This window comes from Falco cherrug, chromosome 4, assembly GCF_023634085.1.
Source record: "Falco cherrug isolate bFalChe1 chromosome 4, bFalChe1.pri, whole genome shotgun sequence".
In the NCBI taxonomy this organism is placed as follows: Eukaryota; Metazoa; Chordata; class Aves; order Falconiformes; family Falconidae; genus Falco; species Falco cherrug.
Genome location: NC_073700.1, coordinates 45,302,986 through 45,319,331, shown reverse-complemented (window position 1 = coordinate 45,319,331; position 16,346 = coordinate 45,302,986). Strand labels below are relative to the sequence as shown.

Below are 16,346 nucleotides of genomic sequence, written 5' to 3'. Positions count from 1 at the left end.
AGTAAAAAAAAAAAATAATCCAATACAGAAGAGGGCAGCTGCAGCATTTAAATAAACATCCATGATATGTTTTGCGCTGCAAGAGCAATAAAGGTATTTACTGCAATTCCTAAAATGGCACCTTCAACATGACTTGAAGTGTTAAGAACTGATTCAGCTCGGAGACAGCTTTCACACTTGACATACAAATAATATGCTTTGCAAGAAGCTGCATGATCTTCACACCTAACCAGTTGCACTTCCAAGCAGGAAAGGCATGGGTCTGAACAATCCTAAGACGACATACAGCTTAGTGGAGAGGGACATTATTTTTTCCTTCACAAAGGAAACATTATATGGACCAATACAGAACGTGTTGCTTTATGTCCATGTTAATAAAAAGTATGCAGAATAGATTCACAGGTTATAACAAATCAATGAGCTTGTAGATCCTCTGTTAAGAGGATCCTCCCCAGGAGCAACCAGAAGCGTTCCTCTTAAGTGCCTGATCTGGTGAACTAAAATCATACAGCTTAGTTGCATACACCTAAACTGAGGCGTATACACGAGAGGCTTCTACTATCTCTAGTAAAATAGTAACGTGAATTGCAAACTTTGGTCACACACGGCCTTTAGAGAAACATTCAGCTGCAGCTCCGAGATACACAGGTTACGTTCAGACCCGTACCGAAGGCACGACCATTCTGAGAAGACGTTTCCCTTTACCTAAGTTGTTGCCTTCATCAGAGTACAAACCTGTTGCAGAAGGTTGTCCAGCAAATCCTTGTCCTGCTGAGAAAGTCCATCCTTCTGCAATCTGAGAATAAGTTCAGGTTTCTTATAAGGCTTTAGTGCCAGTAAGTGCACAACCCTATCTTTGAAGGGTCTCTGAGAAATCGCACTATTGCCTCTCTTTATTGCACTGGCAAGGTTGACTGGCGTTGGGCGCTTCCTGGAGGGAACAGCATCGGAAGCTCCTGGTGCAGGTTTACGCACCTGAACCTTTTTGCCTAAAATGAGATGAGAATAGTGAACTGCAGCAGTCACCTTGCAAAGGCCAGTGGTCTGTCAACACGTATATGGAGTTCATCACACCATCTGAAGTGCCAGAAGATGACAACGAAGGACAAACACAACCAGCACACCCCATCCATTCCGATACGCTGCTGGAATGAGTATCCCGTGAGTTTTATGATTTGTGACAAGCTTGTAACAAGTAAACAGCAACACCAAGCTCTGGAAACCTGAGTATTATTGGCCACAGGCTTACATAAAGCTCTCTTTGTCTGCCAGCTTTTCATTTATCCCAAGTGCATGCATCCCCACGGTTAATCTAACCATTTTCCCTCCCTATGAGAAGAAAATTCTGCATTATTATGTAGAAGAGTCGAAATATGGAGTGGAAAGACCAGAACTGGTCAACGAGCGGCTCCCTGCTGCTGATCTCAGCAAAAACGCTACTCCAGCAGATGTTTCTGCTTTTAGAACAATAGGAACTTTATGGGGCTGGGTCCACCTCCCTTCCCCCCGCCAAACACAGCCACATGAATGGGGTCTAACACTGATACATTAGCCTATTCATTAGTGTGCCGTCTATTCCAACAGAATAACCCCTTCTACATTGTAGTGGTAACTGCTTTGCCCTCCAATTTCATTTACGTATACGTGAGAACACAAAGCTGTCTCAAAAGTTCATCTCAAGCCCTCAGAGGCAGCTTCCCCAACTCTGTCCCAAATGTGGTTCTTAGTTTCTGACTGCATTATACAAGAATTCATTTTTCCCATTCCTACTGAAAAACAGCTTTAACTAGAATCCTCACACAAGTCCCACATCACTTACTAAAGTGCAAATCAAAGAATTTTACTATTTTGAATACAGAAACAGGTCAAAGTCAGGTTCCTGCTACCAAAGGCAAAACCAGCAATTCAAGAAAAGAAAATGTCTATGTTCCAAAGTCTAAAATATGGAGATGCAATCAATAATCACTTCAGTTCAAGAAAGTGACCTTCACTAGGACAAACAATATCCAGCATTTACTGCAAGAATTTTGGAGGTTTATTTCAGCATGGCAATTCCCTGCTGCTAGGAAGCAACGTTTTCAACTGAGTCATCTGAAGATACTGGTGATTGTCTGCAGTGTTTATTTTACTGAAACATAGATTGCGTAACTGAGTCCCCATTTCCTGGCTTTTTATTACGCACCATGCTGATGCAAGTGCTACCCATCGTCCGCAGGGCTGAGTTAAGAAGAGAGGGAGAAAAACAACAATTCACATGTTAAATATCCCAAAATTCAGAGGTCAACTGGACTTCGTTTCCAGAAACAAGACAAGAGAAGATTCGTCAGCTTTCTAGAACTCCCTTAACTCTTGCCAGGTCATGAACAGCAAAACACATTGGGACATTTCCACTTAAGGCTGGAGCCAAAATGCGCAATGATAGGAAAAGAAAAAACTAAGTTAAGCCAGAGCACAAAGTCTTTTAAAATATTCATATGTGTGCATATATATATGTATACACACACATTTAGTGTATAGATGAGCACACACACACACCCCCGCAGACATATCAGCCATCTATTTACATATATGTTTGATTGTGTTAGTTTACATCTATACTGTTCTGTTGATCTCTAGTTTCAACATTTTATATAAGTTCTTCCACATCTGAGCTGCCTGGAATGACTCCACTGACGTTTAAGTGCTGAGCTCCGTGTTCTCATGGAAATGTGAGAGCCAGGCTTCTCCCTCCAGACTAGCCTGCAAGTGAATCAGCTGATGGTGCTGGCACACCAAATACGTGCATATCCCACAAGAGGACTGTCCTTGCCCAGGCTCTTCCTCCTTGGACCAACGCTTTCCTCCCGTCTTAAAACACTGACACCTTACATATGCAGCATGCACTCCACTGAACTGCTTTTTCCATGGCTGAACCTCCATTTCAGAGAGGCAAATGTTTCAGCAAGAGTATTTTTAAAATCAAAAAAGTTTCACTCTTTCTTTCCGGGAAGCAATTTGCTTGGAAAAATCTTCTCCCTCACAAGCCCAACAACTTCATCCACTTACTGTAATGTTCTCAAATATAAAGCTAAACAAAATAATCTTCTAGTCTACAGGAAATCAATGCATTTCCTTCCTGATTACTATCTTATTTCTCAGCTTTGAGCACTTGGCTGATAAAACAATGAGTCAGGGTCAGTTCTACATTTTGCAACTCACCATTCTCATCACAGACATCCTCTGAGAAGAGACTGGCTACAGATCACATAGGTTGCAGAAAAAACAGCTGGCTCAAAGAAACAAAACAACAAAAAAAACCCCCAAAACTCTGCTGTCTGGTTAGGATTTGTGCCCTAAGTTGGTGTACCAGACTGAGGTTAAGCAGGGACCTGGGCGCAAAACTAGGTCTCTGCAGGCTCCTTCTGGAGCCTGCTGATAATTTGCCACAGTTTTATTTCCTCCCCTAAGATTCTCCCTTTTGGTATCACAATAAGATGGTTTGTTTAAGGCTGCAAGTCAGCGACTGCATTAGTCTCTTTGTTTATTAACACAGGGCCCTGCTATCTGCATCCTAGATGTTGCATGCTGTGGTCTGAAGCGCAGGCACACACCAGATGTGTGACAACGGCAGCGGTACGTTTTAGCTGACTTTGCTAGGAGCACAGACTTCTGATGGATCAGCAGTATGCTCTCAGCGTCATCGCATGACAAATATGAAATAATGCCAGAGTGATGTGACTGCACATGGACAACCCTCAGAGGCCACGCAAACACCACCACGTATGTTCTAGGGTGAAGATGGAAGCCGTGAAGAAGTCCCAATACAAGGAGAGTAGCAGCAGCCTAATAAGTCAGATACCCATAAGGAACTACCAGGTACTTGTTAAAGACCCATGGTCAAGCAAACACGCCAGCATTTGACTCCAGAAGCTCGAGAAGACACCCCCACATCAAGTTGCTGCTTACCGACGTATCTCCCCCCAGGTTTAATGACTATAGCGCTGCGGCTGCGAGTCTCCTCCTCTGCCTGTGCCATGCTTTGCCTCGCCTTCTGGTAGGAATCATCCGTAGCGCACACGGTGATTTTATCCTGTATGCTTCCAAGGCAATCCAAATGGATATTGCCATTGCTGCAAAATAAAATGCAATGGAAAAGGATACTCCCAGCACTGCAAATGGGCACATCTCTGTCACTGGTGAATAACTGCGGTTGCATTATGATAGGAAGGGACAGAAAGAAGCTGAGAGGTAAACAGATTCTTCTGTGAGTGCCTCCTTACCCAAGCATACACACAAACAGATCAGAAAGACTAAAAAGAAAGAACACTTACTAAGTTTTGTTCCCATTTGTTAGGGAAAAGATTCTACTGCAGATAAGGAGCGAGGGGGGAAGGCAAGATTTGCTTTTGATGTACCACTCACCTAGATACATACTGCTGGATACAGTCAAAACTCCCTTGGGGGCTGTCCTTGCCAATATTTGAAAGATAAAATGTGAAAGTCCGCACTTCCGTAGGTCGATCAGGCCTTGGAATTGCGATGTGCTGTTTGTAAGGAGAAAAATATTGGTCACTTGGGTAGCCCACACTAACACAAAATTCAATTTTTCTGCAGTCACTATGCTTTTAGCCATTTTGCAATCCACTACAAGCACAACATATGGATTACTGCATAGGAGACTATGAAGAACAAGAAGCCTCAAGAAGGATTCAAGTCAGAAAAACTATGTGCACTGAGAAGATAAGGTAACAGAGGTAGACAGATGTAAAGAACAGCTAAAGAGACAGCTATATCTGTAACAGAACAGAGATCTGAGCCGGCGGCTTGCTGCCTTTCAAAGTGGAGCCCACAATAACCTTGTTCTAGGAATTTGACCCAATTTTATTGATTCAGGCTCAAATCAGACTTGCTACCACTGTTTATATTCAATTTAAAGCACTTGAGACTTGTTTCTTTAGAATTAGTGATCCAGCACTAAACATAGTACAAGCCAGGTCACTAGGTAGCATGCTTATTCTTTTTTAAGAGATTATAATTCCATAACAAGATTTCATGGCTCACAGTAGAGTGTGACGCTGCTGCTAAATTAAATATTTAATCAAGCATTAAGTGTGCTCTGCAGACAACTCTACAGCGATCTGCATTGTTTTTCTCCCCACAGCCATTCATTTTTCAAAAGGGAAACTGTCTCCCCTCTGCATTCAAGATCCAACATAAATCTCAGCATCCGAGCTCTACTAGCACATCAATATTTGATAATTAAGATGGCTTCCAGAAAACGAGACAGAAGGAACATCAGCTTCAACCTATTTTAGACTACACTCTACCACACAGATTTATATTTACCCAGATCGCCACATACACACACAAAATATATACGCCTGGCAAACCAACTCGTGGCATCCACATATGACTGCGCTCCATAAAACATCACTGCTGGCACAGAAGGGTTTCTAGGTGGTTTCCCTTTGACCTCAGATGTCTACAGCAGCCTGGAAACCCAGTGCATCTGTGCCACTCTGCTAAACCACAGGGATGTTCTCAGAAGCGGCAAGAAACGCCTGCGTGACCTGCGCTGAGCTGAGCCAGCGCAGCATTTTCCATTTACCCTCTGCAGAGCCCAGCTATTCTCCAGCCAGCCCTCAGGACAGGCTTCCCTTCTTTTGAAACGGCAAGCCAAGAAACCCAGACTCCAGCCATGTTTTATCCAGAAGAACAAGTTATCCCCTGTGCAGTCCCAGGATCCGGATCTAAAAATACTCGGAGCAGATTTGGTGGCCGTCCGGGCGCTGCCGACCTTCCAGCAGCAGCAGCTGAGCCCTGTTATCTCCCCTGCCAAACACGCACCACAGCCTTGAGCCCTTAATCTGTCCCGGCACCCTCTGCCCCCACCCATCCAGAACAAATAAAATTCTCTTTTGCTTTACAAGCGAGCTGAGAATATGCACAAAGTCAAAGTTATGTAAACAGCAGATTGTGGGTATTTCGCAGTTGGCACTGTTCACCCACTAAGGGAAATTTGCTGGAAACGGGGCACGAAGGTAAATGCGAAGGGGTTGTTCAGCTTCTAGCACCCTTCGTTGGGCTGCCCGCGGTGGGTTTGTACAATAAAACCTGGAGGATGTAACCAAACAACATGTTCACACACTAAAATAACTTTCTTCCAGCTTCTGATTTACCATTGTAAAAAAAGACTGCCCCGAGAGCCCCAGATGTGGCATTTTTGTATTTTCTGCACCTTCTGCAAAGGAGGTAAAATGAGGCAGGAGTGAGAGAGTCAATTCAGCATTGTGTTGCTCATTCCAGTACTGAAAAGTTTAGCATATGCAAACTGGCCGTTATCTAGGAATTATTTTTAGCCGAAACAGAAGGTTTCTCAAGCCACCAAATCAGCATGGTAACTGCTTTGAGGGAGCCCTAATTTTGGTGTTGAGTATTACACCAGTAACCATAGACACTTAAAAATAGCTCAGTACAGATGTGACTTCTGTTTTTTCTCTTTCAAGTGATGTTCATCTGTGTACAGCTCATTCTGAATGGCAATTTCACCTTCCTCTATTAATACCAGCCTGAGTTCATCCCAAGAAACAGGGGGAAACGTCGTATTTTCCAATCATGTAAGTTAAGACGTTTTGTTCCTAACAGTCATATTTAAGAAAGCTGCACGCACTTACATCTAGCTGGCACCTGAAGGTGGTTGGTATTTTCCCCAGTTCAGTTCTTCCCCACTCCCCCCAACTCTGCTCCCGGCCCAGTAAGCACCTGCAAATTTGACCCAGCCTAAGCTCTAATTCTGCACGTGCTTTTACCAAAATAGAATAATCTTCAGCCTTTCTTATACAGTTATCAGCTACCACGGTTTGTAATGCTTTGGTACTCAAGCTCTTAAACTTAAAATTTACATGCACATTGAAATGAGCAAAATGCTCAAGACTCCATATAAACTTACAAAACTATCTAAGAAAATCCAGTTCTTGATGAAAAACTAACAAACAGGTACTGCTCTTAAGGAATGTCCAGATAGTCCCACGTCAGCATCTCAAAGCAGATTAACACTCTGCTAATTACGACCTAGTTACTACTATTGAAATTCTGATTATTACAGTGTAATCAACAAAACTAGCATCGCTATAAAGAAACACATCCCAAGGCAAAGATCATTTACAGCCCATAGTTTATAAAAACTCTTGTGAGATCCAATCCAGACCAGGATCGATCCAGGAGGGTTTTGTCCCCTGCCACCAAAACGCCTGGTTTGTTTTGGGCTAGAACCACTGACATCCTCCTTCAGCATCTGGCCAACAGAGCTGCCACCTTGCCAACCCCGTGTTTTATTCCTGGCCAATTCCCTTCTCTACTTAATTAAGAGCATTAAATATGAAGGGAGGTTTTTTCACTGTATTAGAAGCCGAGAGCATCCTTGACAGCATTTATTAAACTAACACTGGGAATAGGTAAAAGATGACATGGACACAGTAATTTAAAGGCTTCTAGAGAATTAAATTAAGGAAGCAGCAGTTTGTGTTCAACTCTTATTTTATGTCCTGCCTCTCTGAGTCTACTCAAGTACTTTAAGCTCTTCCTTCCTGCGAGAGGGATACTTACACGGAGAAGCCACGCTATTAAAATCTCCTGTCACTGGACACTGCTTTAAATCGCACTCTGACATTTGTGCTACATATAAAAACTTCCACCCTCAAAAATCAGTGGAAAGTCTTCTCCATAGCAACATTTGTTAGGAACCAAAATAGGAAGGCAACAAATTGAGGAATTAAGGTATAGTGGAAGAAAGTGTATTCCAAAACTAAACAGCTAAACAAATACATTTTAAGGTCATCATCTGAACTTGAGAACTTTATTAAATTACTGAAATTATCTTTTCAGTCCAATTGATAGGAGGCTCACTAGAAACAATTTAAAGCCCTGCAGTCAATTCCTTAATGCAGGGCATAATTGTGACATATACGAGTATACTACACTTAAAAACAGATGGTTATGCAGCTGCCAGCTTCTTGTCATACCCAGTAAAAATAATAATAAAAGGACAAAGAGCTCCTTCCATCTGCCCCAATTGAACTGGATCTCGCTTTCTTCAAAGCTCTACCTTTGGCCTTTACTTGACAGTGCAATTAATTAAACTGCTGAAAACGAGGCAAGCAGAGGTCAGCTCTGTGCTGCCAACATCCTCCTTCCACCCGCAATGCCCCAGCACTGCTCACACTGTGCAGGGCTCAGCGCTTTGCTCTTTACATGGCAACATCAGGCACAATCGTGCTGCTTTGCTCCTTTTCCATTCAACCCCCACCATAACTCCAGGTGACTGGCAGCTCTTTCACCAAAAACTCTTCTCTGGAAGTTACGGGCTCAAATACAATTAAGTGCATTAAGTATTTACTTTTAATAAGGAACTGCATAATTTGAAATTATTTTTAAGCATTATAAGAAACTGCATAATTGTAAAATAGGTTCTCTTTTGGTTAACCTGAGAATGCTCGGGTCCGTATCGGATCTGTGTGAAACCCGCTACAAGGAGAGCGCAAAGGCTGAGCGCAGTGGAGCTTTTTAAGCTGCTTAGATTGATTTTGCTACATTTCCTTCCAGGAAGAAGATTAAGTAAGAGAAGAAGCACTTCTATGACTTAAGCAGCTTTACAGGAAAAGTTAGGTGTTGAGCCTCGCAAGGTGCTCTACAAAGGGAAAGGAAAGCATCTGCAGTCTTTTTAGCTTCTTTATTACATGCAAAGCTGTTTGCTCATGTAATTAACAAATCATGCACTCTTAAAAAGTTTTCCTTGTCACACACTTCTAATTTTGCCAAACTTCAATTGCAGATTTTTATTTAAGCTTTCACACTGAGCTTTCTGGGAAGTTTAATTGTAAACAAAGTAAAAAACCTGGAAATTGCTCCTTTCTTTATTTCCCTGGACAAAAAGGTTTGTATTTTTCTTCTTAACTTATGATAACAATCATGTCTTTCCCGCTACACTTTGTTAGAGAACCATGTACTATTCATAAGACTAATATTGCATGGTAAAATGTGGGCAAGGAGAAATGTGCTAGACTGATGCCTACTTAATTCAAGCCTTTTTGAAAGTTTTGTTGTGCCACCACAAAAAATAAGTTATTTACAGTTGAGTTCAGATTCTTAAAAAAAAAATTCCCCTTCCTTATGCAGAGCACCAAAGTTAAACACATGCCATTTTGTATGTAAAAGATATAAATGACATTGTTAAGGTTCACTGAAGAGTTGTGTTACTTTACCAGAAACACTACCAATTAAATCTCAACGTTGTTAGGAACTGGCATGACAGACTGTTTCAAACGTCTATAAATATCTTGGAGGAGTTCAGGCATCAGAACAGAAGTAGTAAAACTCCTAAATGTAAGAAACTCTTGGTACTCCCAGAAACTGCCTAGCTGTTTAGAGCTGCCTATTAAATAAAGCTTCAGCACGCTCTCAGCGGCCTCCAAGCACTGCTACGGCAAATAATTGCTACCCATAAAGTCTTGCATCAAATTTACGAGGCTCGGCATGGCGTTTCCTCAGGACACAGGCGAGGTTTCCATGGATTGCCGCACCTACCACCGTACTGCCATCCGTGAACTTCCCACTTCCTTGTCCTACCCGACAGCATGGCCTTTTAAAACTAAATTCCAGCACCAGCAACACTACTGGTGCTATGGATTTACAGAGGTTAGAAAAGAAAAGGGGCGGGGGGGGGGGGGGGGGGGGGCAGGGGCAGTTCTTAGAGATGATGGATGAGCAAACACTTCTTTTCTGGACTACATCTGAACTTCATATCACTCAGAAATAAGAGCATCATTCCTTAAACTGGAATAGGATGGACATACAGAACAAATAACTTACTCTGATTAATTGTATAAGCCAGTAAAGAACTTTCCAAGGCAACCCACATACAAACTTACCCCTTGGCTTCCTTGAAACTGGATTACCGGTTTTGATGTCACAGTATCCTACAAAAACAAGTTGGGGGGGGGAGAAGAAAAAAAAAAAAAGATTAGAGAAATTTAGAGCTGCAATATTCACTGCCAAAAAATACTTTCCTTAATTTTTCACCTATACTTTTTTTTTTTAAGGAAAAGGGTTTAGGGAAGTACACAGAATTCCAATCAAGAAAATACAAGAACTCCTGGAACAGCGATTTGTACCTGAAAACAGATAGAACTGCAATGTCACCGGTGGTACCCTTATTTCAGAAAAAGAACAGCTCCAAGATAATACCCAGATGGGCTACGCTTAGTTCCTTCCTGACCCCTAAACCACATTTCAGGCACGGAATAGCTTAACTGTGTATCTTCGGTGCTTATGTAAGTTTTGAGTTCAACAGTGGATATTTGAGGGGAAAATTTATTACAATTCTAGGCCTGAGAACACACTAAGCGAATTTTTTCCAGTAGAAAGCTGGCAATCCATTGGGAAAGCAAACTGCAACTTCATTGCAAAATACTGTTGTTACGTTGCCCATTTCAACAATCAGCCTCTTCCTCCATACCAATTTGCTTACATTTCAAGAAGTCCTCCTCCTGCTAGCTCCAAAACCCTTTAAGTCTGCTCAAGACAGAAACACCACTGAATTTTAGCCTTTTTTGCACTGCAATCGCACTTCTTGCTTTGCTGTGATTTTACAAAGATCACAAAGGCTTTTAAATTAAAACTCTCACCTGAGGTCTCAATTATAGGGAAAGAAATAACATACGCAAGCCAAACCACGCTAAGGTTTAAAGAAAACCTTAAATTTCAGGAGAATTATTGCTTTATTAGTTTTATTTCCTAAGGCACAGTAGGAGACACCCTCCAGCAGCACAGGAGTTGTGCTCCACGGGGTAGGAAACCATGCTGCATGTGGGATCCCATTGGGAAGCCTTCCAAAGGGACAGAAGAGTTTACAAATAGGTTGAAACATCATTTAGAAGCAAACACATTGCCACATATACGAGAAGACACATTTCCATGGAAAAAATGCCAAGAAGAGTTTAGGAGACAAAGTCCAAACGGTGCATTTGTGTTGTCCTTTTTTGTATCACAGCGCTCGCATCTCCCGGTGTTGTAAGAGAATCTCGTCGACTTCCACAGGATTACAGAAACACACATTTACATTTAGCAGCAAAAGAGTTAACAGCTTAAAAGCCCATTACGTTTATCATCTCTCATAAAACCTTTCCAAATGCTTTCAGCCCAGGAGTGAAGAATCTAAGCCACAATACGCTGACACTGACAAAAAAAAAAAAAATCACTAGCAAAAAAATATCCTTCTAGCACAGACGAATAAGCTCATCCTAAGACAGTCTTCAGAGCCTTTTAAGAGCTCATCCACTAAGATTTAACAGATCTGCATCACACCCTAGATTGTTACAAGATATTTATGATGGTGAGTAAAGCAAGACTATACTTGAAGCTGACAGCACTCACTTTGTGTTGTATAGCAAGTTTTATAGACCTGAAACAACCTTTATAAAGAAACAATAAACAACATCTTGCTCTTCGTACAGAGATCACTGAATTCCTTGAGTGCCACGACACTGCATACCACAGCACACTGTTCATAGACAGACTGGCCAGCTTTTTGTTCACGGTGTCAGCGTGTACTGTGCAATGTGTCCAGAAATTCATACAAACATACTTGAGCAAACAAGCATTTGAAACATTAGAAAAATCTGGATAAAAAATACCTCAGTGTGGATCTTGTCCAGCTAGTTACAGATTTGTGAAGTTCTGCAATTAATTCTGGAAAATCAGTTAAGTGGAATAGAAAGGTAATATGAAGCGCATAAGTAGAGTAACAAGGCAGTAACAATACAAAAGTACTGTTACACAAATCAGGACAAGCTTTAATTACAGAATTTATTCCCTAATCTACATATAAAATGGTTTGAAGTTAAATGTGTAATCTGAAACTCAAAAATGAGTGTTCACACAAGTTAAATGGCAAACATTAGCTTTATCTCCTTAAAGCCCCAAAATACAGCATTTCTAGGCTCCGGAGTTGTCCATGCCTCGGGGATGCTGGTGTTTGTGATCTGCTGTGTAGGAATATCAGTATTGCGACTCCTTGCCACTCCGCAGAAGGGATCACAGAGGAAGAGCTGTGTATTGGAAAGTTGTTGCACCAAGTTCCCCTTTTAGGGAGAGAAGGGGAAGGCTCCTGGCATCTCAGCAACCCCATCCCTGCACTGATACAGGCATCGCTTCCCTTCTGCTGATGCCCAATTCCTTGGCTACAGGTCATCTGAGAATGCTCATGGAAAAACACACACGCACACCCTAACCTGATTAAGGATATGAACTTAAGTCCTTGCATGGACACCTTCATTCAGAATAAAAGCAAACAGATGAATTAAGCTAAACCAAGTTAAAACCACGTTTCAATTTATATCTTCAGTTCATTTGGATTAGCTTTCTTGAATGTTCTCGTATGGACAAACCCCAGTTTTAAGGGGTTCTTGCTACCATTTCCAAAATCCTTCCGTCATCTTCTAAAGAGTCACCTGATTCTTCCTCAGTGATACCAAGACAGTGTACCTCCTTCCTTACAGTTCCCTGGAAATGCCATCCCATCCACCTTTAGTGGGAAAAAGGTCTTCCCTTTTAACTAAGAGAAGTCATCTGCTTGGTGGTACTGCTGTGGGTACAAGTCTGCCTTCTCCAGACTACACCAGCTTACAGGGTTCAGTAATCTTTGGTAAACCAAGGACGCTGATGAAACCTCACCTTTGTGTCCAATTAAGAGACAAAACAAGACAGATCTGTCCAAGCAACTGGCCCCCTGCACAGCCTTATCTTCCAGCTAACAAATTGTAGCTTTGCTCTTCCACAAGGTTCACGATATTTAAGAATAGCTACTGGAAGCTGATTTAGATAAAGGCAAAGCTCTAAGCAAGAAAACAACAGTTCAAGTATTTTAAAGCAGTTGCCTGTCAGCCCAACCAACTTTCTGCTGCTGCCAGGTACCAGATGTTCTCCTCTACAGTTAACACACTCATCCATAATGGTGACAGCGCTGTTGAAGAGGTCCAAGCATGAATGAGCATGATTGCTGGGATGCATGGGGCCAGAGAACAAGCGATGTCATGGAAAAATAACAAATTTCTAAGCTATGCATACACTGAGAGCAAGCAAAGCCCCTTTAAACACACCTAAGACATTAATTACGTCTGCTCTGTGCTCGCTATTGTTTCAAAAGGCTTCCTGACGCAGGACTGAAAGGTTAGCAAATCATTACAACTTCTTCTCTATTTGCTAGTTTCTACAATGAATCTTTTAAGAAAACGCGTCAAGCTTCCTCCCATCTTACCCTAAGAGAAAATGAACCGTTTTAACAAACTGGAGAGTCCTTCATGCAGTCAAACTCACCGATGTCCTACAGCTCTACAGGAATAACTTCCAAAAAGAACATCCAAACTGCAAACATGCGGTTGTACTTCTCCAAGATCTACCCAACTTGCAGACAGACCCCAGTTATGTCAGGTGACGACAACCCACCATTTACTTCTTAGTAATTCAATTGCTTACTATCTGGAAGGTGCATTTCCATGCTTCTGTGCCCAGTTCACTGCCTTCCATAGCTCCTGCTGTGTATTTTTTGGGTACAGTGGAGAAATAAAGCAGCAAGCTTTCAAACACTAAAGCTAGGCTCCTGGGATGTCAACACAAATCAAGCGCCACAGACCCAAGCGCTTTTGGTCAGACAGTCCTCCAGATACCATCAGATTATTTTGGAAATCACAAGATTAAACCAAAAACTCATCCACAAAGCTCCCACAAAACATTTGTCTTTTATTAGCATGGTATTATGCTCATCTTCATCCTCATTAGCTCTCCTCTAGCCTGGGGAAGCTAAACACTTAATACGTACTCTGAAAACTCACAGAGACTGTGGCAATGTGCAAACAGTTCCTCGCACTTAAATACTCCAGATCTGGCACATGGAAGCTTGAGTGAAGAGTAGGAGGAACAAGAAAGTGTCAATAAAACACGCAAGAACTGAATGTAAAACTAATAAAAAACTTTATCGGGTATAATCAAAGCTGGCAAGAGGCTTTAAAAATTATTTAGAGTTAAAACTGGAGGGAATATTCCTACACAGGACTAGAAAGGACATTTGAAATCTGTCAAATAACCGATTGGAAACTTCCCCATTTCTTCAGGGAAATACAGATAATTAAAGAATACGTTGTTTCGAGAAGTTTTGTTATGCATTTACTGGAATTTATACTGGAGACAGTGTTATATGGAAAATATTTGCCTATACTTAGTATCGGTGTATTTGTCTGTTTTCTTGAATGTTAAGAGTCACAAATGCCGAGCAAAGCAAATGAAAGCTTATCCTTATTTATGTTGGAACAAGGGAATTATTTTCAGAATTTAAAGATTCTTGCAAACATTTAAAATTAGTAGCAAGAATTCCAATAAATACACAGAGAAACTACAAAGTCATGGTAACCCCAAGACTGGCATTAACAGGACATTTTGAACTGTCACGTGCAATTCCAGCCAGGTAAACCTGCTGCTGCTGCACCTCAGAAACCAGTGAAAAAACATGAGAACAAACAGAAATCACTTAAAATTCATAAATTTCAGACTCACTAATACCCCAAAGTTCCTCTTAATTCTTTGGTTATGACTAGCTTATGTTTCTTTTGCCCACGCAGTGCAGTCCAAATATAAGCATATTCCCCCTGGCTCCTCGACGCAACTGGGCAAAGAATGATAAAAAAAGTGTCAGATCCCAATCCAGGAGGTTTGAGCAGACCTAGATGCTTGAGAAAAGGCATCCCGCAGACCTGAAAAGAACTTAATGATTTACATTTCCACTTCCATTTTCCTTTTAAACACACCACACAGACTTTTGAAGTAAAACAGAGACCAAAACCAAAGCAAATATATCCAGCATCTCATTGTGACAGACTCACAAGAGACACCTCAGAGTCCCCAAGTTCATTAGTAGCAAGATCTATAAATCCCAGGGGAAATAAATATCTTTGAATATACCCACAACTTCAAGTGACTCTGTGTGAAGTTTACCAGCAGTCAATTAGCCAAAGCTGACCCAAGGGAGAACCACTGTATATTAGGTGGAGAGAAAAGACTTCTCCCAAGACACTCCACTATTTCAAGGCTTATATTTACCTCCTAGCAGAAAGACAACAGTAAAAAGCCTCCTGAAGATTCTTTTTTTATGTCACAATGTACTGGGTTTGTGTGGCAAGGGTTTGGTGGCAGGGAGCTAACAGGGGTGGCTTCTGTGAGATGATGCCAGAAGCTGCCCCCATGTCCAATGGAGCCAATGCCAGCCGGCTCCAGATAGACCCGTTGCTGGCCAAGGATGAGCCCATCAGCGATGGTGGAAGTGCCTCTGGGATAGAGTATTAAGAAGGGGAAAAAAACCTGCAACAGTGCAAGAGAGGAGGGAGAATATGCAAGAGCAGCAGCTCTGCAGGCACCCAGGTCAGTGAGGAAGGAGGGCTGGGGGGGCTCCAGGCACCGGAGCAGAGGTTCCCCAGCAGCCTGCGGGGAAGTCCCCTGGGCGAGGCAGGCTGTGCCCCCAGCCCATGGAGCCCATGGGGGAGCAGATCCCCCCACAGCCCAGGCAGGACCCCATGCCGGGGCAGGGGGCTGCCCGCAGGGGGCTATGACCCGTGGGCAGCTCATGCCGGGGCAGGGGGCTGCGACCCGTGGGCAGCCCACACTGGAGCGGCTCCCGGCAGGACCTGTGGCCCCGTGGGGAGGAGCCCAGGCTGGGGCCGGGGAAAAGCATGAGGATCCCTCCCCCTGAGGGGGAAAAAGCAGCAGACAATGTATGATGACTGTAAACCCCACTGCCCGTTCCCTTGTACCACTCAAGAGGTAGAGAAATCAGGAATTAAGCTAAGCCCAGGAAGAAGGGCGGGATGAGGGGTCAGGGTGTGTGTGTGGGTGTGGGGTGTGGGAAGGAGTTTTGCTAATTTGAATGGTAATAAATTAAATTTCCCCAAGTCAAGTCTGTTTTGCCCATGACAGTAATACCCAAGTGATCTCCCCATCCTTATCTCCACCCATGAGCCTTTCATCGTTATTCTCTCTCCCCTGTGGAGTTGAGGAGAGGATTGACAGAGCAGCTTTGGTGGGCACCTGGCATTCAGCCAGGGTTGACCCACCGCACACACATCTATTACTTAGGGAATTAAAATATCATCTACCCTGCAACACAATTTCCATCTGCAATTTAAGGCCTCCCAACGATCTCACTTGAAGTTGAGGACACTAACAGACTGCAGATGGGATTGAGTCTGCTGAGACTTGAAAATTATAGTTTTGCTATTCAAATACAACATTCTCTGGGAGAAAAAAAAAAGTATTGGAAATTCCAT

At 42.5% G+C, this 16,346-nt stretch overlaps 1 protein-coding gene across 1 annotated transcript in view; it reads right to left on the bottom strand.

Moving 5' to 3' along the window:
- ELL (elongation factor for RNA polymerase II) overlaps positions 1-16,346 on the bottom strand; it is a 54,695-nt gene that overhangs the window by 17,962 nt on the left and 20,387 nt on the right. The window contains exons 2-5 of the mRNA XM_055707854.1: positions 9,906-9,953; positions 4,402-4,523; positions 3,946-4,109; positions 736-989 (exon numbers count right to left, since the gene is read on the bottom strand). Of these exons, the coding sequence (XP_055563829.1) occupies positions 736-989; positions 3,946-4,109; positions 4,402-4,523; positions 9,906-9,953 (588 nt within the window). The remainder of the gene's footprint in view (positions 1-735; positions 990-3,945; positions 4,110-4,401; positions 4,524-9,905; positions 9,954-16,346) is intronic.